The 22,603-nt window shown below is 45.4% G+C and overlaps 1 protein-coding gene across 3 annotated transcripts in view; it reads right to left on the bottom strand.

The window, feature by feature from the left end:
* Positions 1-22,603, bottom strand: part of SAMD12 (sterile alpha motif domain containing 12) — a 202,676-nt gene that overhangs the window by 139,154 nt on the left and 40,919 nt on the right. For 2 of the 3 annotated variants that reach the window (XM_053395393.1, XM_053395392.1), the window contains exon 3: positions 10,399-10,528. In XM_053395393.1, the coding sequence (XP_053251368.1) occupies positions 10,399-10,528 (130 nt within the window). The remainder of the gene's footprint in view (positions 1-10,398; positions 10,529-22,603) is intronic. The other variant, XM_053395394.1, reaches the window with a different exon arrangement.

The following is a 22,603-nucleotide window of genomic DNA, read 5'->3' as shown; positions in this document are numbered from 1 at the left end:
AAGGAGCGTCTCCACCCGCATCATTCTACCCAGACACTGAGATCCAGAGCCGAGGGCCTTCTGGCGGTTCCCTCTCTGAGAGAAGCAAAGCTACAGGGAACCAGGCAGAAGGGCCTTCTCGGTGGTGGCACCCGCCCTGTGGAACGCCCTCCCATCAGATGTCAAAGAGAAAAGCAACTACCAGACTTTTAGAAGGTATCTGAAGGCAGCCCTGTTTAGGGAAGCTTTTAATGTTTAACAGACTACTGTATTATAATACTTTGTTGGAAGCCGCCCAGAGTGGCTGGGGAAACCCAGCCAGATGGGTGGGGTATAAATAATAAATTATTATTATTCTATTCTATTCTATTCTATTCTATTCTATTCTATTCTAATATATTATTATAAACGCATTCAGAAAACATCTGAAGGATGCCCTGTTCAGGGAAGTTTTTAATGTGTGACATTTTAGTGTATTTTTGTTCTTTGTTGGAAGCTACCCAGAGTGGCTGGGAAAACCCAGCCAGATGGGCGGGGTACAAATAATAAATTATTATTATTATTACTACATCGCAGGGTTGTTGTAAGGATGAAATGGGGAAGGCGGAGGTAGGAGAACCACGCACAGCAGCTTGAGCTCCTTGGAGGATAATAAAATAAACCAAATCAGCTAAGCACAACCAGACGTAGACAAGGTTCAGCCTCCTTGACCACGGCCATCTGCCATGGATACTTTAGCTGAGATTCCTGCATTGCAGAGGATGGGACTAGATGATTCTGTGCTCTCCCTTCCTCCATACATCCTTCCACGTGCACGACGTTTCAGCCCCTGTCCTGCACAGAACTCGCCAAAATGAAAGACATGTTTCACTGGGGGTGTGTGGTTACTGTTGGAAAATATAGTTTTCTACCTGTACAGCGGGGAGGGGAGGGGGGGAAACCTGTGGCTTTCAGTGCTACAGGACTGTACTTATCATTATTCTTTTTAAAATTTGTATACCGCCCTTTGTATACCGCACCTCTCAGGTTGGTTCACAACATAAAATTGCAATATAAAAACCACAAAATACATAGTAGAAATAAGAACGACAACAAACCAGCAATCTCCCCTCCACAAACCGATAACCCCCTCTCCCATCAGCGTACGTCTTTGGGGCAGATGGGGCTCATCAACTTCTCTACCGCAGGTCATGGACCAAAATAAATATACTACTACAAACCCTTACATTACCTCTCGAAAACACTTTTTTTCCTGCCCATCCTTCCCGGCAAAGACCTGATTGTCTTTGCCAATGAAAATATGTATTCTTATACAGCTTCGCTTCTCTGGGAGTATTTCAAGACTTGCTTTTTGTTTTGTTGGATTTCTCTTATCAGATATAGATTGGTAGTTGTCAGGGGCACATCAGTTATAGTGCCTGAGCGTTTGCTGGTTGCGGATTTTCGGATGTCAGGAGAGGTAAAGCGTGAGCAAGACAGACGGAAACTGAATCCTGTCCCTTCCTTGAAGATTTCATGAGGGGGGGGAAATAAAACTTCTCCACACCCCACACCCCTGAACTCCCCTACAGCTGAGCTGTTTTCACATCTAAAGATGCCCTTTCCAAAAGGTAGAACTTTAAGTCAAAAAAGGTAGGCAGTTGATGGGGGGAAGGTGAAGTTGTTTGGGCTGTTCTTGTTTGTTGTTGTTTAGTCGTTTAGTCGTTTAGTCGTGTCCGACTCTTTGTGTCCCCATGGACCAGAGCACGCCAGGCACTCCTGTCTTCTACTGCCTCCCGCAGTTTGGTCAGTTCTTGTTTATTTTATCATTTTTAGTTTTTTAAAAATTGTAGAGTGCTTAACATCCTAAAAATTATTAAGTGATATACAAAAGATAGTTGCTTTTTGGTTCCTGTTTTGCAACGTGTGTATGTTGTATGTTGATGAGGTAACTTTTTAAGGAAATCTCTAAACCTGAGTGCCCAAATGGGGAACTGGTGAGCCTTCACATGTGGTTGGACTCCAGGTCACATCAACCACAGCCAGAATGGCCAAAGGCCTTGCCGTTGTCAGCATCTGTCTCGAGAGACAATGGAGTATGCCTCCAGGCATGAAGGGTGCTTTTCCGAACCCTAACTGGAGATGCTGGGGATTGAACCTGGGAGCTCCTGGATGCAAATGAGTTAAAGTCCTTCATCATCATCATCATCATTTATTACTTATACCCCGCCCATCTGGCTGGGCCACCCCAGCCACTCTGGGCAGCTCCCAACAGTATATTAAAAACACAATAAAACATTAAACATTAAAAACTTCCCTAAACAGGGCTGACTTTGGGTGTCTTCTAAAAGTCAGATACAGTGGTACCTCAGGTTAAGAACTTAATTCGTTCTGGAGGTCAGTTCTTAACCTGAAACTGTTCTTAACCTGAGGTACCACTTTAGCTAATAGGGCCTCCTGCTGCCGCCACGCCGCCACCACATAATTTCTGTTCTCATCCTGAAGCAAAGTTCTTAACCTGAGGTACTATTTCTGGGTTAGTGGAGTCTGAAACCTGAAGCATCTGTAACCTGAGGTACCACTGTAGTTGTTTACTTCCTTGACATCTGGTGGGAGGGCGTTCCACAGGGAGGGTGCCACTACTGAGAAGGCCCTCTGCCTGGTTCCCTGTAACCTCACTTCTCGCAGGGAGGGAATCGCCAGAAGGCCCTCGGAGCTGGACCTCAGTGTCCAGGCTGAACGATGGGGGTGGAGAGTTGTAGTTTCTGGGTCACCTTCAAAGGCAGCCCCACATAGAGCGTAATACACGTGGATGTTGTGACACATTTCAAGTTAGCTCAAAGGTGATATTCTTGGATGCAGATCGCCCTTCTCTGTCCTAGGATCGGGAAAATAAATATCTCCCCGCAACCTCACTTCTCACAGTGAAGGAACCGCCAGAAGACCCTCGGAGCTGGACCTCCAATGTAGGAACATAGGAAGCTGGCTTCTACTGGGTTACAAAGCAACTGGAGGAGGAATAGTGGACAGAGGGTGAAGGAAGAGCTGTGAGTGGAGAGGGCCCCTCTTCCCATCCTCTGGACCCCCTGGGAAACTCAACAAACCTGTTGCACCCAAAGCTGGGTTTGCAGTGCAACTGAACGGGACACAGCTATGGGCAGCCAGAGGAAGAACTATCTGCCTTCAGCCTGACCATAAAATGCAAGTCTGGAGCAAAAGACTAGGGCAGGGTTTCCAAACTTGGATCGCCAGTTGTTTTTAGACTACAGTTCCCATCATCCCTGACCACTAGTCCTGCTAGCTAGGGATGATGGGAGTTGGAGTCCAACAACAGCTGGAGACCCAAGTTTGAGGAACCCTGGACTAGGGTGATGTCTGCCTTTTTCAGGAACTCTTCTCCTTGTGAGACTTTTGTGGGTGAACTGAGAGTTTGTTTGGACCCTGGGGGAGAGCCCAGAGGCTGAGAGGAAGGAAAATGAATTGCTATTGATTTATATATATTAGTAACTTTGTATGAATGTAGGGTTTTTATATGCAATTGTGTGTTTTTGTAATATTTCATTTGTTTGTTGCTGCTTCCGGGGGTTTTTTGGTGCACTTCTTGGATATATTTTTAATATATTACGTGGTATAGAAATTAAATAATCAAAAATCAATGCTTAGCCAGTGATCTATGGCTCTTCCCTGAAGCCCCACTGGGCTATCTGCTTGCCCCAGCAGAACTTAAAAACTGGGAAGTGTGCTTATCCTATACGGGTTATATGTTCTTGTTAAAACTCCGAGAAATCACACCTTTCGTCAAGCAGCTTTTAGCCCTCCTGATGGCAGGAAAGCTTGAAAAGAGTTATGGCAAAATATTCCAGTGTGTTGCGCTCAGTGCTGAATATATTGCCCTTGATGTGCTCTTTTTTTTCCCAAATGAGCGGCTGCATTTGCAGAGCCTGCCTTTCAGCTAGCAAGGCAAAGGATTCATTTAACGGCATGGTGGGGTTTCTGCTTTTGCAAGATCATAGCGAATTCCCCATCTGCAATACTTCCTCTCTTGTTACATTTTCAACGAGCTGTTTATAAGCTACAACTTTCCCACAACAAAGAGGGGATAATGGATGATTAACCGAGAAAACAGCCTGCCTTCTCCAACCGGAATCTATTTTCCTTCCCCCCCCCTTTTTTTTGCGCACAATAAAAATGGCCAATTTTTAAATCAGCCAGAGAATTGTGTGAATGCATGTTTTAAATATGCATTTATAAATATTAGGGGTGGGGGGTGGGTAGCCTGAGAAGCAGGGAGGGCAAGTTTAACTTTTTCACTCCCTGCCAGAAACTTTTAGACCCAGAGCAGTGTTTTCTAGCCAAATAAATTACAAGTTAAGAATAAATTTGGGGGGTTGGGGGAGGGGTAGAGGCAAGAACTGGAAGTGACCAAAAATCTGAGCACGCACGCTTAACTACAATGGCAAATGTAATAAAACGTGTCTCTTGGTTGGAACACAAAACGTTGTTTTTATAGTTGTGCTGTTAAAAAAAGCATCTGCTGTATCAAATTATAGCTCTCCTGAATAATTTCAATCCATTCTCACAGGCAGGATCCCATTACAGTCACACAAAAATTGAAAACGGCATAGTAATTTGTGCACAAGCTCCCCCTTGAGGAACGGAAAGTTACTGCAAGTCTTCAAAAGCATCCTTCTGGGAAGCCCATTGCGACCGAGGCGCAGGGGAAACAAACCTTTAATCAATGGGTAGGCAAACTAAGGCCCGGGGGCCGGATCCGGCCCATTCGCCTTCTAAATCTGGCCCGCGGATGGTCCGGGAATCAGCATGTTTTTACATGAGTAGAATGTGTCCTTTTATTTAAAATGCTTCTCTGGGTTATGTTGAGGCATAGGAATTTGTTCATTATTACTTTTTCAAAATATAGTCCGGCCCCCCACAAGGTCTGAGGGTCAGTGGATCGGCCCCCTGCTGAAAAAGTCTACTGACCCCTGCTTTTATTCCTTCTCTCCTACTTAGTCCATATATAAAATTGGTGCACCAACTTCACTGAGAAAGCGGCCATTGAGAAGTTTTGAGGCAAATGTGGAAGAAGTGGCTCGGGTTCCAAGATGTGTATCCGCAGTCATTTTAAAACAAATCTTCATCATTTGCCCTTCCCGGAATGTTGCTATAGAGTTCTCCACAGTATAGACATTGCGAACATTCATTTAAATAAGCATTTCGAGAGGGTTTCTCTTAATGTGCAGATTACCATGGAATTCATAGAAGACCCTAATGAAGGAGTGGAGAAACATGTGGCTCTCTAGGTGTTGCCAGACTCTAACCTACACCAGAGCCAGCTGGTAGGGTAGTTGGTCAGGAAAGATGTCAGCTTTGTAGTTCAGCGACATCAGGGGAGTGACAAGTACCCCACTCCTGATTTAGGGTCTTCTACGAATTGGGACACAGACACCAAATAATAAATAATAATAATAAATTTTTATTTATACCCCACCCTTCCCGGTTCAAAAACCGGGCTCAGGGCAGCTAACAACTAATTTAAAACACTTAATTATAAAAACAGCATAAAATACAGTATAAAAACATGAATAACAATAAAAATCAAATTTAGGGGAAATGAGCATTAGATAATCCCCAGGGCTAGCTGGCTGAATTGGTCCTACTTGGGCCAGCGAGGAGGCCAGGGGAGAATTAGCTGTGGGGTCTCAGAGCAGGTGATCTTCATAAAAGGGGAAGGGAAGGGAAATAAAAGATCAGGCTGAATTCAAATTAAAGGCCAGACGGAATAGCTTTGTCTTACAGGCCCGACAGAAGGAGGTTAAATCCTGAAGGGCCCTAGTCTCATGGGGCAGAGCATTCCACCAGGTCGGAGCCATCACTGAGAAGGCCCTGGCCCTGATGGAGGATAGTCTGACTTCCTTAGAGCCCGTGACCTCTAAACTATGGTTGTTCATGGACCTTAAGGTCGATCATCTTCCACATGAGCCTGTCCTATTGGTAAGATCATCACTCACATCCCTAAGGCACGAGACCATAAGGAGAGCACAGTGGCTGCCCAGATGCCCGTGGGGCAAGAAGTTTCCAAACACAAGAGCACTCTACCCTCCTGCGGTTTCCAGGAACTGGTATTCAGAAGCATTGCTGCGTCCAACCATGGAGTAGCCTGATCTCTGATGGTGGAGATACCTGGAGATTGTGGAAAGGGCTTTTCAGCAGTGCTGTGTCCCCCAGAAAGCCGTACCAGGTGATAAATTTAATTACTTTTAGGCACCAGACAAAAGCCTGCTGATTTTTTGGTAAAGGTAAAGGGACCACTGACCATTAGGTCCAGTCGTGGCCGACTCTGAGGGTTGCGGCACTCATCTCACTTTATTGGCTGAGGGAGCCGGCGTACAGCTTCCAGGTCATGTGGCCAGCATGACTAAGCCGCTTCTGGCGAACCAGAGCAGCGCACAGAAACGCCGTTTACCTTCCCACTGGAGTGGTACCTATTTATCTACTTGCACTTTGACGTGCTTTCAAACTACTAGGTTGGCAGGAACAGGGACTGAGCAACGGGAGCTCATCTCGTCATGGGAATTCAAACCGCCGACCTTCTGATCGGCAAGTCCAAGGCTCTGTGATTTAACCCACAGCGCCACCCGCGTCCCGCTTATTTGAGGCATTTTTAAATGGCTAAGTGACATTTGCTGCTATCTTGCTACTGTTAGCGATTCATTATCTTTTTTTACCTGTTGCGCTGGTTTTTAATTCACTCGTTAAAAATGCTTTTTAAAATATCACGCAAGGTTTTTGCTTTTGCAAACTAAGACTGTTGCATGGCTTTAAAATTATCAATCTAAAAATTTGTAAACTGGTTTTGCTGCCTCCCTCTACAGCAGATGAACCGTAAGAACTCATGACATCGAATCTGCGGATTGGGGAAGGGGGGGGCAGGATAAGCCCTGTCTGGCATATTATTCAAAAGGACATGTTAATCCTACACAGATTTTCCAGTTAGGTTTTGCTCCTGATTTGTAACAATAGAGTGGGCACACAGCCGATAACACCACCTTCCCCATGAGTTTATAAAATTATTCGCTTGGGAGATTTTGGGTTGTTTTTTTTTAAAAAAATTCCCACAAATTTTGGAGAAGATGCACCTAAAATAACAGGGCTCCTGCTCTCAGGTAGATGGTGAAAGAGTTAGAATTACTTGCCCAGAGAGCAGCTCACATGCATCTGCTTGAGTTGTTAAGAACACAGAAAACTGCCATATTCTGTTGTTGTTTAGTCGTTTAGTCGTGTCCAACTCTTCGTGACCCCATGGACCAGAGCACGCCAGGCACTCCTGTCTTCCACTGCCTCCCGCAGTTTGGCCAAACTCATGCTGGTAGCTTCGAGAACACTGTCCAACCATCTCGTCCTCTGTCGTCCCCTTCTCCTTGTGCCCTCCATCTTTCCCAACATCAGGGTCTTTTCCAGGGAGTCTTCTCTTCTCATGAGGTGGCCAAAGTACTGGAGCCTCAGCTTCAGGATCTGTCCTTCCAGTGAGCACTCAGGGCTGATTTCCTTCAGAATGGAGAAGTTTGATCTTCTTGCAGTCCATGGGACTCTCAAGAGTCTCCTCCAGCACCGTAATTCAAAAGCATCAATTCTTCAGCGATCAGCCTTCTTTATGGTCCAGATCTCACTTCCATACATCACTACTGGGAAAACCATCATCTAATGCAGTGTTGTCTACTCTGACTGGCAGAGTCTCAGGCAGAGGCAATTCATTCTTTGGCCACTTGGCCCTGTTAACTGGAAATGAGGGGACTAAGACTGGGGCCTTTTGCATTCAAGCAGGGCTCTACCACTAAACTGCATTTTCTCCTACTGTTCTGGGCATGTCCTGTTTAGAAGCAGGCAGCACAGGGAATCATCCAGAGATGCAGCAGACAGAATACCCAAAGGCACTTTAATTCTGCATGATTAAATGATCCAGTCCTGATGCAAGAGAAATTGATGAACTATGCAGAACTGACTAAACTGACATACAAACTGCGAGATAAGGACAACTGTGACTTCAAAGAAGAGTGGGAACTTTTTACAAATTACAGTGGTACCTCAGGTTACATACGCTTCAGGTTACAGACTCTGCTAACCCAGAAATAGTACCTCGGGTTAAGAACTTTGCTTTAGGATGAGAACAGAAACCATGCTCTGGCGGTGCAGCGGCAGCGGGAGGCCCCATTAGCTAACGTAGTACCTCAGGTTAAGAACAGTTTCAGGTTAAGAACGGACCTCCAGAGCGAATTAAGTACCACTGCATCTAAAAAGACAACAAAATTAACTGGACTCCTTGGCAGGTTTTGAATAAACATGCACAAATCTATTGATGGTTAATATAGTAGATAAGGATTTATACAATTTTACAGTATGCAGAGAACAGTATGTGTTGAGAAGTCAAAGAAAGGAGCTGAGGGAAGTCTTGGGGGAGGGGAGAGGGTTTGTTGGGGAGGTGGGGGGGGAAATAATGAAGATGATATGTTTTGATATTTTGTTATGGGTTGAAATTGATAATAAACAAAATAAAAAAATAAAAAATAAATAGGAAGGCCACTTTCACCCCTCCCCCCCCCAAATGATCCAGTCCTATCCAACGAGCAGAAGCAGTTAAGATTTCCCAGTGAAAGCTGGAGAACCATGCAAAAATGCAGTGGGTAACCTCACTTGGGGGGGGCACAGCAGCAGTCTATCCTTATTTTATATCTCATGGTACATCAGCTGCTTTGTTGCAATACATTGTTTAGGAATGTACTCGCCGAGCAATCGCCTCTTCCGTGCCAGCCACCACCGAGAAGTGAGCCTGGTGGAGGATGAATACTACCCTGCCCCACAGATCTTAAAAGAGGCAGAAGCAACATAGAGTTGTAGGTTGGGAAGGGGCCACGAGGGTCATCAAATCCAGTCCCTTGCAAGTGCAGGAATCTGGGCTGAACAGTGTGGGGTGGAGAGGCTCCTTCAGGCAGGCCTTCACTTGACAAAAATATTAAATTCTTTTTACTTCCTGCAATATCGCCGCGCAATACTTTTGCACAACTTGAAATAACGCAAGAGGGCAAAACAAAATAAAATTAGCAAGGAGAGCTTAAGCACAAGTTTCATTTCAGTGTTGTTTTTATATTGGTTTCCCCCTTGAGTCTGATAGCAAAGTCTGATAGCATGGGTCAGCAAACTTTTTCAGCAGGGGGCCAGTCCACTGCCCCTCAGACCTTGTGGGGGGCCGGACTATATTTTTTTGGGGGGGATGAACGAATTCCTATGCCCCACAAATAACCCAGAAATTATTGTTAAATAAAAGCACACATTCTACTCATGTAAAAACACCAGGCAGGCCCCACAAATAACCCAGAGATGCATTTTAAATAAAAGGACACATTCTACTCATGTATAAACAAGCTGATTCCTGGACCATCCGCGGGCCGGATTTAGAAGGCGATTGGGCCAGATCCAGCCCCGAGGCCTTAGTTTGGTCTGACAGCAACACCAGGGCCACGGGCAGATCTAACTAATCCAAGTGTGGCTTAAACTCAGAGCAGCTAAGTTACAGTTCAGAACCATGATCTGGATTCCCAAGCAATTCTTTTTCAGCCACTGACCCTCACCCATACCAATTTGTGCCATGGTGGCAAACAGCAAAGAAAACTTGCTGTGTTTCTGGGGTGGCCAAAGACCAGTACCCAGTTGGGGATGCATATGGAGCCCTCCCTGATTATTAGATCATTTGATGAACAGAGAGGGGGAGATAAGCTGAACTGATCAGCTGGCATGGGGGGCTGTGTCCCCCCTTGATATGTCCTGTGTGCGCCGCATGCAACACGCTTCTGGCACGCCCTCAGGCCTGGTGCTGGAGAGGATGGGTGGCTGGGAGGGAACCAAGCCAGAACTTTCCCCTCTGGCTCTGATTTTAATCTGAGCTGAATTTAGATTCTCCATGTCTGCCTCTTCTTTGAAGAGAGAGCAATGAGCTCTCAAAGCTCATATCCTGACCTCCAGACACGTCAGGCTTGGTTGGCAGCATCTGTATAGAAAGGCTGTGTTCTTCCACTGGGCTCCTCATATGAAGCTATGCTTCTTGTATTCTAAAGTCTTATTGGAGCAGAATCCGTTTGTTTCATTTATGCCCTTTCAGCCTTAAGCCAGGCCCCCAAGGTGGGCATGTGTCAAAAAAGATATAGATTAAAAACCACAATCCTTTATCACGGCAAGGCTCGCTCACTGTATGTTTTCTGCGGATTGCTCCTTCGGATAACATAGCTGGGAAAGCTGCCGATTCCCTCCCGGCCTCCTCACCGCTCAGCACCGGGTGAAAAAAATGAAGCACGAGTTTTATCGGATGTCGCCCCCTCGCAAAACAAGAGCAATCGAAACAAGCAATACACACTCAAGTGAAATAGGTCTTTATATTTCATACTTTACCAGTTATGTCATGCTGTTTGAATGACTCACTGTAGATTTGATACTGATTAGGGCAGTGTTTCTTCAGCCACTTGCACACATCCTGCTGGGTCCACAGCGCCACCGGCTTGGTCAGTTTCACAATATTAGACTGGAAAGGCAGAACAAGGAAAAAGGCCATTTAGAGCAGACGTCTTGTCCCGCTTGGGATATTTATTCTGTGCCTTGCCTTGTACCAAGACACCAGCGCTCCAGAGCAGTCAACCTGGTGCCTTACGATACGATACGATAATCTTTATTGTCATTGTCCCATACAGAACGACGAAATTGAAAAAATCTACATCAGACATTCAAAACCAACAAGCCTGCTATCCCAGCTATCCCAGCCTAGTTAGCCCCCTAAAAACTTTGGTACCCCATAATTAAATACAATATACTCCCACAGAGACTACCTTACACTGCATTTAAAACCAAAATTGCATTTGGATAAAAACTGTTTCTCAGGCGGCTAGTCCTAGTCTTTATAACCCTGTACCTTCTTCCAGAAGGCACAAGCTGAAAGAGATCATTTCTGATGTGCATACTATCCTGCACTATCTCTGCAGCTTTCTTATGACACCTGGAAGCACAGATTTGATCCAAGGTGGGAAGATGTTTCAAGATATTTTGGACTAAGACTTCCATCCACCCCAGCCAGCATTCCAGAACATCTGGAGGGCACCAGGTTGCCTAAGGCTGCTCCAGACTCTGTGCAGTCGCAGACATTCCTCTTTTCACGGAGCAGTCAACAAAAGAAGGGATCTCGCCCTGGGACTTTTCCATATAGCTGGCAATTAATAAATCAGCTCTTACAAGTACAGGTATCAGAGACATCTCAAGAGTTTAATGGCAGGTGGGAAAAAATTACCAGAGGTCATTTAGGTAACAAACGGCCTCGGTCCAGTATACCTGAAGGAGAGTCTCCACCCCCATCGTTCTGCCTGGACACTGAGGTCTAGTGCCGAGGGCCTTCTGGCGGTTCCCTCACTGCGAGAAGCCAAGTTACAGGGAACCAGGCAGAGGGCCTTCTCGGTAGTGGCGCCCACCTTGTGGAACGCCCTCCCACCAGATGTGAAAGAGAAGAAGAACTACCAGACTTTTAGAAGACATCTGAAGGCAGCCCTGTTTAGGGAAGCTTTTACTGTTTAACAGACTACTGTATTTTAATACTTCGTTGGAAGCCGCCCAGAGTGGCTGGGGAGGCCCAGCTAGATGGGCGGGGTATAAATAATAAATTATTATTATAGCAAGCGGGATAATCAATGAACATGCCATCCCATCTCAATTAATGCTCTTTAAGATGAAAAGAAATTGTGATGTATGTCCTCATCCCACTTGTTGGTCCTCCAATGGATCGTGAAAATGCAGCCTATATTATTATAGAATCATATATACATAGTATCATAGAACTGTAGAGATCAAAGGGACCCCAACCATTGAGTCCAACGCTCTGCAATGCAGGAATCTCAACCATGACAGCTTAAAAATCTCCAAGAAAGGAGAGTCTACCATCTCCTGAGGGAGACTGTTCCACAGTAGAACAGCTCTTGTCACTCTGATACCAAGAAAGGTCTGAGAAAGATGTCTTGATATTAGGGCAGCCATTGGTGCTTTGACTTTCCAAATGAGGCAAGAAATAACAACGGATCTGCAGTGTTGGTGTTGACCTTTAAAACCCTAAACGGCCTCGGCCCAGTATACCTGAAGGAGCGTCTCCACCCCCATCATTCAGCCCGGACGCTGAGGTCCAGCGCCGAGGGCCTTCCGGTGGTTCCCTCACTGTGAGAAGCAAAGTTACAGGGAGCCAGGCAGAATGCAGAATTCAGACCCAGGACAGCATTCACCAACCTGACACCATCCAGATGTTATTGGACTAGAATTCCTTTCATCACTGACTAGTGACCATGCTGGTTGGGGCTGATGGGAGTTTTGGTGTAACTTCTGGAGGGCACCAGGTTGGATGAACTCCTAAACGGCTTGTTTCCCCCTCAACTGTTTTATTTTGTTCCCCAGAGTACATTACAAAAACAAGAAAAATGAAATTCGCATACACGTAAGATATACAGTGGTACCTTGTGTTACAGACCCTTCAGGTTACAGATGCTTCAAGTTACAAACTCCGCTAACCCAGAAATAGAACCTCGGGTTAAGAACTTTGCTTCAGGGTGAGAACAGAAATCGCGTGGAGGCAGCAGGAGGCCCCATTAGCTAAAGTGGTACCTCGGGTTAAGAACAGTTTCAGGTTAAGAATGGACCTCCAGAACGAATTAAGTTCTTAACCCGAGGTACCACCATACAGGGAAGAGGAAGAGAAAGCATAATTTCATAAAAAAACAAAAAAACCCACCAACATAATTTTCTCAATTTATGAAAAGTACTTTAGCTGCAACTGATTTTCACTCATTTCCTTTCTCGTTTTGCAGGAAAATTGTCTGGGAGATACGGGTTTGTGTTTACACTTTATAAATTCAACTGAGTGTTGTCAAATCATCATCTTACAATCAGTCTCTTTTGTATGTCTTACTTTGTTTTTCAATATATATTCCATCCTTCAGTATTTCATCTCCTAGTGCAGCTAACCAAACAGCATTAAACAAAAATGACAAAACCGATCAAAACCGATCAAATTAAAACATGTTGAAAACAGCAGCACAAAAGCAATTCACAAGATATTTTGGAAGGCCTGGGAAAGGAGATATTTGCCTGGCATTGAAGAGACGTGAGGTTATGCATCTGGCAAGCTTCCTTGGGGAAAGGTTTCCAAGAAACGAGGCGAAAAAATCAAGAAGACTGTCTCTCTGGATGCCATCTGCCTAACCTCGGAAGACAAGGACTCCCAGAAGGACCTCAAAAGATTATCTCGGTTTTGTTTGTGTGGGAGAAGGCAGCTCTTCACATCCCCAGATCTTCTTCTACTACTTCTAACACTACAACTAAAGGGCTACAGGCAACTCCTGTTTATGCGATTCTATTTGCGTACAACCGCACACATGTGCAGTGCAGGGTACCCAGAAGTGGTACCCAGGAATGGGAGCACCTGGTCAACTCAGCCCCACCACCCTTGCGGGAGCTGGAGAGGTATCGGAGCAGGTCCAGCTGATGTGCATGGGTGAAGTGAAGGACATGAGGCAGGAGTTGATAATGCAGGTGAGCTGCGCACAGGTGAGCTGCAAGCAAGCTGCCTGCCAGCTCTGTGGAGGCTCCTTTTATTGACACAATATGCAAACCCAGGCAGATACATTTTGGGCTGTGACCTTTGCACACCTTCCAGTCCCGAGATCGTGGGGTGGTACAAAGCTATTTTGGCACTTGTTTCCACCGCGTCATTTTCCCCTTGCACAATGTATGACAAAAGAGACAAAGGTCTCAGAGACAAAGGTCACAGACAGGACACGGCAGACTACTGAGACCGCAAAAGGTTAGACAGAGGGCAAGATGTTCAGACAGCTGTGGCCTTATCTGTGAGGGGGAGTGTGCTCCACACCCCAAGGTCATGCGTGCAGGCAGCTGAACATGGGGAAGGACGAAAGCTCCGCAAGTCAACCCAGCTCTGCTGTCCCTCTGGCTTTCATGAGCTGGAAGGACAGCATAGCTCTGTTGACCAGCCCGGCTGACACACGTGAGGAAGCATAGTGGAGTTTCTTTAGTGCGCACATCAGCTGTGCAGGTTCTGCCGCCCCTCCAGCTCACGTGAGCCAGAGGAAGGTGGGGCTTGGTTAAGGAGGACTCACCAGGGTGCTCCCCATTTTACACAATTTCACATATGCACACAGAAGCCTGGAATGGAACCCCCACATAAATGGGAATAGTCTTCTGCACTAACCCTGATTCTACTTCCCATGTCAGACGCAGTACGCTTCTGAAAAACAGTCTCTGGAAAATGCAGGAAGGAGAATGCTGTTCCACTCAGGTCTTGATTTCCGGCTTCCCATAGTAGGCAATTGGGCAGGCCACTGTGAGAGAAAGATCTTGTGACGCGGTGTGACGCGGCAGCTAAAAAAGCCAATGCAATTCTGGGCTGCATCAATAGGAGTATAGCATCTAGATCAAGGGAAGTAATAGTGCCACTGTATTCTGCTCTGGTCAGACCTCACCTGGAGTACTGTGTCCAGTTCTGGGCGCCTCAGTTCAAGAAGGACACTGACAAACTGGAACGTGTCCAGAGGAGGGCAACCAAAATGGTCAAAGGCCTGGAAACGATGCCTTATGAGGAACGGCTAAGGGAGCTGGGCATGTTTAGCCTGGAGAAAAGGAGGTTAAGGGGTGATATGATAGCCATGTTCAAATATATAAAAGGATGTCACATAGAGGAGGGAGAAAGGTTGTTTTCTGCTGCTCCAGAGAAGCGGACACGAAGCAATGGATCCAAACTACAGGAAAGAAGATTCCATCTAAACATTAGGAAGAACTTCCTGACAGTAAGAGCTGTTCGACAGTGGAATTTGCTGCCAAGGAGTGTGGTGGAGTCTCCTTCTTTGGAGGTCTTTAAGCAGAGGCTTGACAACCATATGTCAGGAGTGCTCTGATGGTGTTTCCTGCTTGGCAGGGGGTTGGACTCGATGGCCCTTGTGGTCTCTTCCAACTCTATGATTCTATGATTCTATTGGACTAGATGGGCCTCTGGTCTGATCCAGAAGCTCCATCCTTAGGTTCTTAGGTCACTGTGTCATATATGGCTTTGGAGGTAATCCTTAGCACTTTGGAAAATTAAGCAGCAGCCAGTGCAGTTGTTTTAAACCTTATTATTATTATTATTTAATGAAAAGTGATCTAAAACAGAAGAGTGGTCAGACAAACAATAAGGGAGCCCTGGCAAAGTACTAGCAATGTATTCATGAGCACACTTGCTTGGCAGGCCTAGATTATTGTATTCTGTAGATTAAATGCCAATGAGCGCTCCTGCTGCAAGAATGTAATTATCACTGTTGAGGACAGCATGGGCTCCTCCCATTTGCTGGACCTCCAAAAAGCTACAGCAGGGCGATGCATCCAGCAGCTAAAGGAACAATCTTCTCATTTTTAAACTGAGCACAGGAACACGGGCAGAGCACAAACTGGGGGCTCAGCACGCTATTTCAGAAACCGTCTCTTCGCAGAACGGAACCGCATCTTCCTGTGGATCGGCGACAAATAATATATGCTTACTGTCACGTCAAACAGTAGGAAGTGGGCAGTAACAATACATCCCTGAGGTTTGTGAAAAGCAGAGGAATTCAATCAGATAGAAAGCCAAATTTTGGAATTCTATAATCAGTGTCAATCTGATTATTATTTTTTTGCAGCGTGTACAATAGCAGCAAGGCATGAAGATGCCTGCTGGAACAGACCAACAGCGCTAGTGCTGTATCCTGCTTCCCACAGGAGTCAAGATGAGAGCATAAGGGAATTCCTGTTGGACATACAGTACAGTACTGCGTTCCCACACTGGGCTATGGGAAACCCACAAGCAGGACAGGAGCGCAACAGCAATTTTCCAATGGGAACTAATTTATAACCATTGTAACCAGCAGCCATTGTAACCAGAATTGATGCTTTTGAATTATGGTGCTGGAGGAGACTCTGGAGAGTCCCATGGACTGCAAGAAGATCAGACCTCTCCAATCTAAAGGAAATCAGCCCTGAGTGCTCACTGGAAGGACAGATCCTGAAGCTGAGGCTCCAATACTTTGGCCACCTCATGAGAAGAGAAGACTCCCTGGAAGAGACCCTGATGTTGGGAAAGATGGAGGGCCACAAGGAGAAGGGGATGACAGAGGTCAAGAGGGTTGGACAGTGTTCTCGAAGCTACCAGCATGAGTTTGACCAAACTGCGGGAGGCAGTGGAAGACAGGAGTGTCTGGCGTGCTCTGGTCCATGGGGTCATGAAGAGTTGGGCACGACTAAACAACTAAACAACAACAACAACTAGCAGCCACTGTGAGAGCCTTATTCTCCATGACTTTGTCTAATCCATTTTCACTACGTCTTGTGGAAGCATTCTTATTTAACAATGTGTTTGTGTGAAAAAATATGCCATTTTCTCTGTCCTGCCTATCCCACGACTCAGGTGGATCTGGGTTCTAGTCTTATGCTGTGGGAGTGAAATTCCCCGTCATTCTTGACTATTTGCCACACTTCTTCTGAGGGCCACCCCTACTTTTCACAGAGCATTTGCTAGCATAAAGAACATGCACCTGTACCGGCACAGGACTCAACCTGGATCCCCTTGCCTTGCTGAAATTAGGCTCAGATTAAAAGATCAATTGTAGCCAACATTATTTATGCATTTGTTTCTTTGAAAAACACTTGTTAAGTGCTTAAATTTTTCTAATAATCTCTACACGGTATGCACCAAAATGTAAAAGGTAAAGGACCCCTGGACAGTTAAGTCCAGTCAAAGGCAACTATGGGGTGTGGCACTCATCTCACTTTTCAGGCTGAGGGAGCGGGCGTTTGTCTACAGTCAGTTTTCCAGGTCATGTGGCAAGCATGACTAAACCGCTTCTGGTGCAACAGAATACTGTGACGGAAACCAGAGCGCGAGGAAACTTGAGAGCAGTACATGTGAAAAGGATCTAGGAGTCTTGGTTGACCACAAACTTGACATGAGCCAACAGTGTGACGCGGCAGCTAAAAAAGCCAATGCAATTCTGGGCTGCATCAATAGGAGTATAGCATCTAGATCAAGGGAAGTAATAGTGCCACTGTATTCTGCTCTGGTCAGACCTCACCTGGAGTACTGTGTCCAGTTCTGGGCGCCTCAGTTCAAGAAGGACACTGACAAACTGGAATGTGTCCAGAGGAGGGCAACCAAAATGGTCAAAGGCCTGGAAACGATGCCTTATGAGGAACGGCTAAGGGAGCTGGGCATGTTTAGCCTGGAGAAGAGGAGGTTAAGGGGTGATATGATAGCCATGTTCAAATATATAAAAGGATGTCACATAGAGGAGGGAGAAAGCTTGTTTTCTGCTGCTCCAGAGAAGCGGACACGGAGCAATGGATCCAAACTGCAGGAAAGAAGATTCCACCTAAACATTAGGAAGAACTTCCTGACAGTAAGAGCTGTTCGACAGTGGAATTTGCTGCCAATGAGTGTGGTGGAGTCTCCTTCTTTGGAGGTCTTTAAGCAGAGGCTAGACAACCATATGTCAGGAGTTCTCTGATGGTGTTTCCTGCTTGGCAGGGGGTTGGACCCGATGGCCCTTGTGGTCTCTTCCAACTCTATGATTCTATGATTCTATGAAACACTGTTTACCTTCCCGCCACAGCGGTACCTATTTATCTACTTGCACTTTGACGTGCTTTCGAACTGCTAGGTTGGCAGGAGCTGGGACAGAGCAACAGGAGCTCACCCCGTCGCAGGGATTCGAACCTCTGACCTTCTGATTGGCAAGCCCAAGAGGCTCAGTGGTTTAGACCACAGCACCACCCACCACATCCCTACATGCACTATGTACCGTATTAAAACAATATCCATCAAAACAACAGGCTGAGGCATGTGCTTAGTTGTGGTTAGAGATGGGAAGGCCTAGAAAAAAATCAGAAAAATTGGGGTAAAAACAGGGTTTCCCCTTTTTTTTCAAATGAAAAAAATGGCTTTGGATGGAAAAACCAGAAAAAACCTCTCTCCCCGCCCCCAATTTTTCCATTCCCCCCCCCCGGCTTTCCCATCTCTAGTTGTGGTGCCTGTCTCTGGTGTCCATGACAGTTTTTCCATTTTGCAAATGTGCCCAAGGCCTCTTAAACTCCTGGCGTTGGCACTGCTGTTAGTTTGTGTGGACTGGCAGCACAAAGGGATGCGCTCATCTCGCAAAGCTTGTGGTTGACCGGTGCTCCGATATAACCACCACCCTTAAGAGGGAAATCACCATTGCCGTAAGTCCAGGAGTCGAGTAGCATACGTAAACTGACCTCCCCACCCTGCCATATTAAGACATCAAATGCAAGAGAATTAAGCGTAGGGGCTATTAATGTTTAAAAACACAACCCATTAGCAACCTCTTACAAGAAGAGAGGGCTGAGACGCCGTATCTTAAGCGTAAATATGTTTCTAGTGCTAAATTACTGCCAAAGTGTCAAGACTATGTCTAAGCAGCCACTTATGGGACTGAAGGACTCTTTAAACCCCTGTCTAGGGAAAGGTTTATGCTGCTCAGCGCTCCTCCTCCTCAAGGACTTGTGTCGTCTTCTTCTTCTTCCTCTCTTTTTTAAAAAGAAACATCGATTCACTCCCTCTTAGGGGAATCTTGGCTGCTTAAGTTAAAAATAGCTGCCATTTTAAAAGCACCTGCGTGTCTGTTTTTTAAGTAGGCAGGAAACAGAGAAAATGGCCTGTTTAAGATCCCAGGCCTAAAGGGCATTTTACGTCAGATGAAGAAAAGAGATTGGCAGCAGGTGCTTCACCCCCATTCCCCCTGTCCCCCAACTTAAAGGGGGCACCAGCTCTTGCACAGCCAAACAGGCCATGCAGTAAATAGAGAGCCAAGGTATCGGATCTGTTGAAGAAACCCAACCAGCAGTTGCCTCTGGAGACTCCTTGGTTGTCGCTGTTTCAACTCTGCACTCGGAAAGGTGTCTGTCATGGCGATACTTGTTTATTGATACTGCTCAACAGAGCAAAAATCTCTAAGTGGTTTAAATAAAATCACTATGAATGCGAACAACACTAAATAAAATGTTGCAAAAGCCAAACGAAGTGCAACTGCAGCTCACGAATAAAACTGATCAGTGAGCAAAGCAAATAATAATGATGGTGATAATTATGATGTCTGAGTCCAGGAAAGCTTGGGAAAACATATAGGTTCTTAAGAGGTGTTCAAAAGTTAATTTTGTCATTATTATTATTAATTATATTATTATTATTACCCCAGCCACTCTGGGTGGCTCCCAATATTTTAATAATAAAGTGATAAAATATCAAACATATCAATATCAGCAGTGTGGTGTAGTGGTTAAGAGCAGTAGACTCGTAATCTGGTGAACCGGGTTCGCTTCCCCGCTCCTCCACATGCAGCTGCTGGGTGACCTTGGGCTAGTCACACTTCTCTGAAGTCTCTCAGCCTCACTCACCTCACAGAGTGTTTGTTGTGGGGGAGGAAGGGAAAGGAGAATGTTAGCCGCTTTGAGACTCCCTAGGGTAGTGATAAAGCGGGACATCAAATCCAAACATTAAAAATTTCCCAAAACAGGGTTGCCTTCAGATGTCTCCTAAAAGTCAGATAGTTGTTTATTTCCTTGACATCAGATGAAAGGGTGTCCCACATGGTGGGCGCCACCACCGAGAAGGCCCTCTGCCTGGTTCCCTGTAACCTCACTTCTCACAGTGAGTGAACTTCCCGAAGACCCTTGGAGCTGCAGAGGTTAAGAACTTTGCTTCAGGATGAGAACAGAAATCGTGCTCTGGCGGCGTGGCAGCAGCGGGAGGCCCCATTAGCTAAAGTGGTGCTTCAGGTTAAGAACAGTTTCAGGTTATGAACGGACCTCCGGAACGAATTAAGTACTTAACTGAGGTACCACTGTACCTGTAGTTGGAAGCCTTTCCTTGTTACAAACGAAACTTCAGAAAGGGAAAAACTTGCACGGAAAAATGAAGCACTGGAAAAATTTCCGGGTGTGGACACTACACGCCCCCACTTTGCTAGCTAGCTCAGCTGTCTTGACCTGCTATCATTCAGCTCCCTTTGTTCCTAAGCAAGGATCTAATGAACAACAGGCAACAGGAAGCTTGAGCATAAAGGGTGGGGTTGGGAGGACTTGGAATGGTGTGCTTGCGTTGAAATCCAGGGGCACCCAGAACATGGCGGGCAGAGGGGTGGGTGGAAAGAAATATCCAACAGGGAAAGAAAACTGGTTTAACCCCCAGTTTATTTCAATAAATAACCATTGTCTTTGTAAGATACAACTCATCAAAATGCACAGTAAAAAATGAATCAGTACAATACCATGTGCCACTGATTTCTGATAATGCCGCTTGAATGGAGGATGCAGAAACTAGTCTGTTGTACAAAAGTAAAAATTTGCATTATTTGCTCCACCCACTTTGGCCTTTGGCACTGCCCTCCATTGTCACGTGGCTCTTCCCAGAAGTAAATGTGGTCCTCAGGCTGAAACAGGTCCCCCACTCCTTTAACAGATATTTTATAGTACCTGAAGGCTTCTAAAACTATGTAGACAATCACTGAAAGTGTATGACAAACTACTTATAAAAGAAAGGATAAGGAAGGGGGAATTTACTTGCAAAGGAACTGCATAAAAGTATTTCTGATTCTGAAAAGCTCCCTCCCACAAAGGATAAATCCCGTCCCATCTATGAGACTCTCCACACACCCTGCTTTTTGCAGGGGCAAGGTTGCAGGACAAAAGTCACAAAATACCACGTTTATTTGGGGGCTAGCCTACAAAGCGACACACCACATTGAATGCAGATTTACTATTTTTGAAAAGCCACTGTAAGCACCAGTCCTTTCGCTTCAGAATTAATATTATTATTTTTAAAGACGGAATCGAAACAACTTCCCAAATCAATTTCTTTTGGTATTAAGTTTGTTTTCAGAACTGCAACAGCAAGGACTTCCTGTGGACTCTGCTAACGATAAAACTGACCACTCCAAAGGCAAAACAAGAAAAGGGGTGGGTTCGTGGGAGTTAAACCAGCAGATTTAATATGTGACATTTAATTTCATGCTCTGTTTGTTCCATTGTGCAAAGCAAAGAGTAGTTTTATCACGGGCTCGGAAATAATAATAATAATAATAATAAAAAATCAAAATGATAGGCTGTGCATTATTCGACTGCATACTTCAGGGATGGCGACATTAGCACTCAAGTCCCGCAGAAGCCTTTAATAACCAGGGAAAGTTTAAACAGTGACTTTACAAGGTATCTCGGCTGCTTTACAAGTGCTGCCTACAAAGCTTGCATTTCCAAGGTCAATGTATTCACCGGCACTTCCACATCTTTATTTACTGTCATTTTCCCTCTTTACCCAAGATGTCTGTACTTCAGAATGGCAAAGATTTCTCAGAGCAGAATGCGGGGACGGCAAACACTGGTGTGTTTTACATTCTGCAAGTCTGTTTTCTCAAAGAGGTTTGTCAACAGACAAATCCGAGCAACCAACAAGGCAAATCTGGAGCCAGGGCGTGTGCACAGATTGCAAATCGACAAGAGCGCCAGGCAGCCCATTCTAAAAAGGGAGTTCAGGCAGCCTTAGAGAAAGAAAGTAAAGCACAGCCTGGCTTTTTCCAGCTTGCAGGTAAGGGGCTAGAAACCCTTCGCGATAAACAAACAAGCACTTGCATCTTGCCCTTCATCGAATGCATTGTGACTTGCAGTTTATTTTTACAGATCATAGTTTAGCAATTATTTATTGCAATTGTTAAGAGTGAATTTCTGTTTCATTATTATTTGATGATGTTTCGAAAGTTAATTTTAATGTGCACTATTATATTCTGCTAGATTGCTGGACGTTATTTGATATAAGCGGTTCCATTTCAAAGTTATGTTTTATTATGGCTTTCCGTATCGGATCAGATTATTACAAGGTGTGTGTTCTTTGCTGCGTATTCTGTTGCTGCAAACCGTCTTGTGCATAGTAATACAGAAAGGCGGTATACAAACGAAAAGCTAAACGAATGAGATTCCCAATGTTGTCCTCACAACAATTTTGCAAGGTAGGTTAGCCTGAGATGTACTGACTGGCGCGATATCCCCACATGGCGCAGGGAATGTAGTCAACAGTTGGGTGCCGTAAACGTGTTTCGCTGAACACAACATCTCAGTCACAGAATGCTGGAAGTTATTTAGACTTGAAGGAGCGTCTCCACCCCCATTGTTCTGCCCGGACGCTGAGGTCCAGCGCTGAGGGCCTTCTGGCGGTTCCCTCACTGCGAGAAGAGAAGTTACAGGGATCCAGGCAGAGGGCCTTCTTGGTAGTGGCACCCGCCCTGTGGAACGCCCTCCCACCAGATGTCAAAGAGATAAACAACTACCTGACATTTAGAAGACACCTGAAGCAGCCCTGTTCAGGGAAGTTTTTAATGTGTGACATTTTGATGTATTTTTAATCTTTGTTGGAAGCCACCCAGAGTGGCTGGGGAAACCCAGCCAGATGGGTGGGGTACAAATAATAAATTATTATTGATATTGGAAAATTGCTAAAATGAAATTTAATGAAAATCAGTCAGGAAGGAAGTCACCTAAAATGGAA

Source organism: Podarcis raffonei, chromosome 7 (assembly GCF_027172205.1).
Source record: "Podarcis raffonei isolate rPodRaf1 chromosome 7, rPodRaf1.pri, whole genome shotgun sequence".
Taxonomy (NCBI): domain Eukaryota; kingdom Metazoa; phylum Chordata; class Lepidosauria; order Squamata; family Lacertidae; genus Podarcis; species Podarcis raffonei.
The sequence above is the reverse complement of the archived record's forward strand: the minus strand, read 5'-3'. Positions and strand labels throughout refer to the sequence as shown.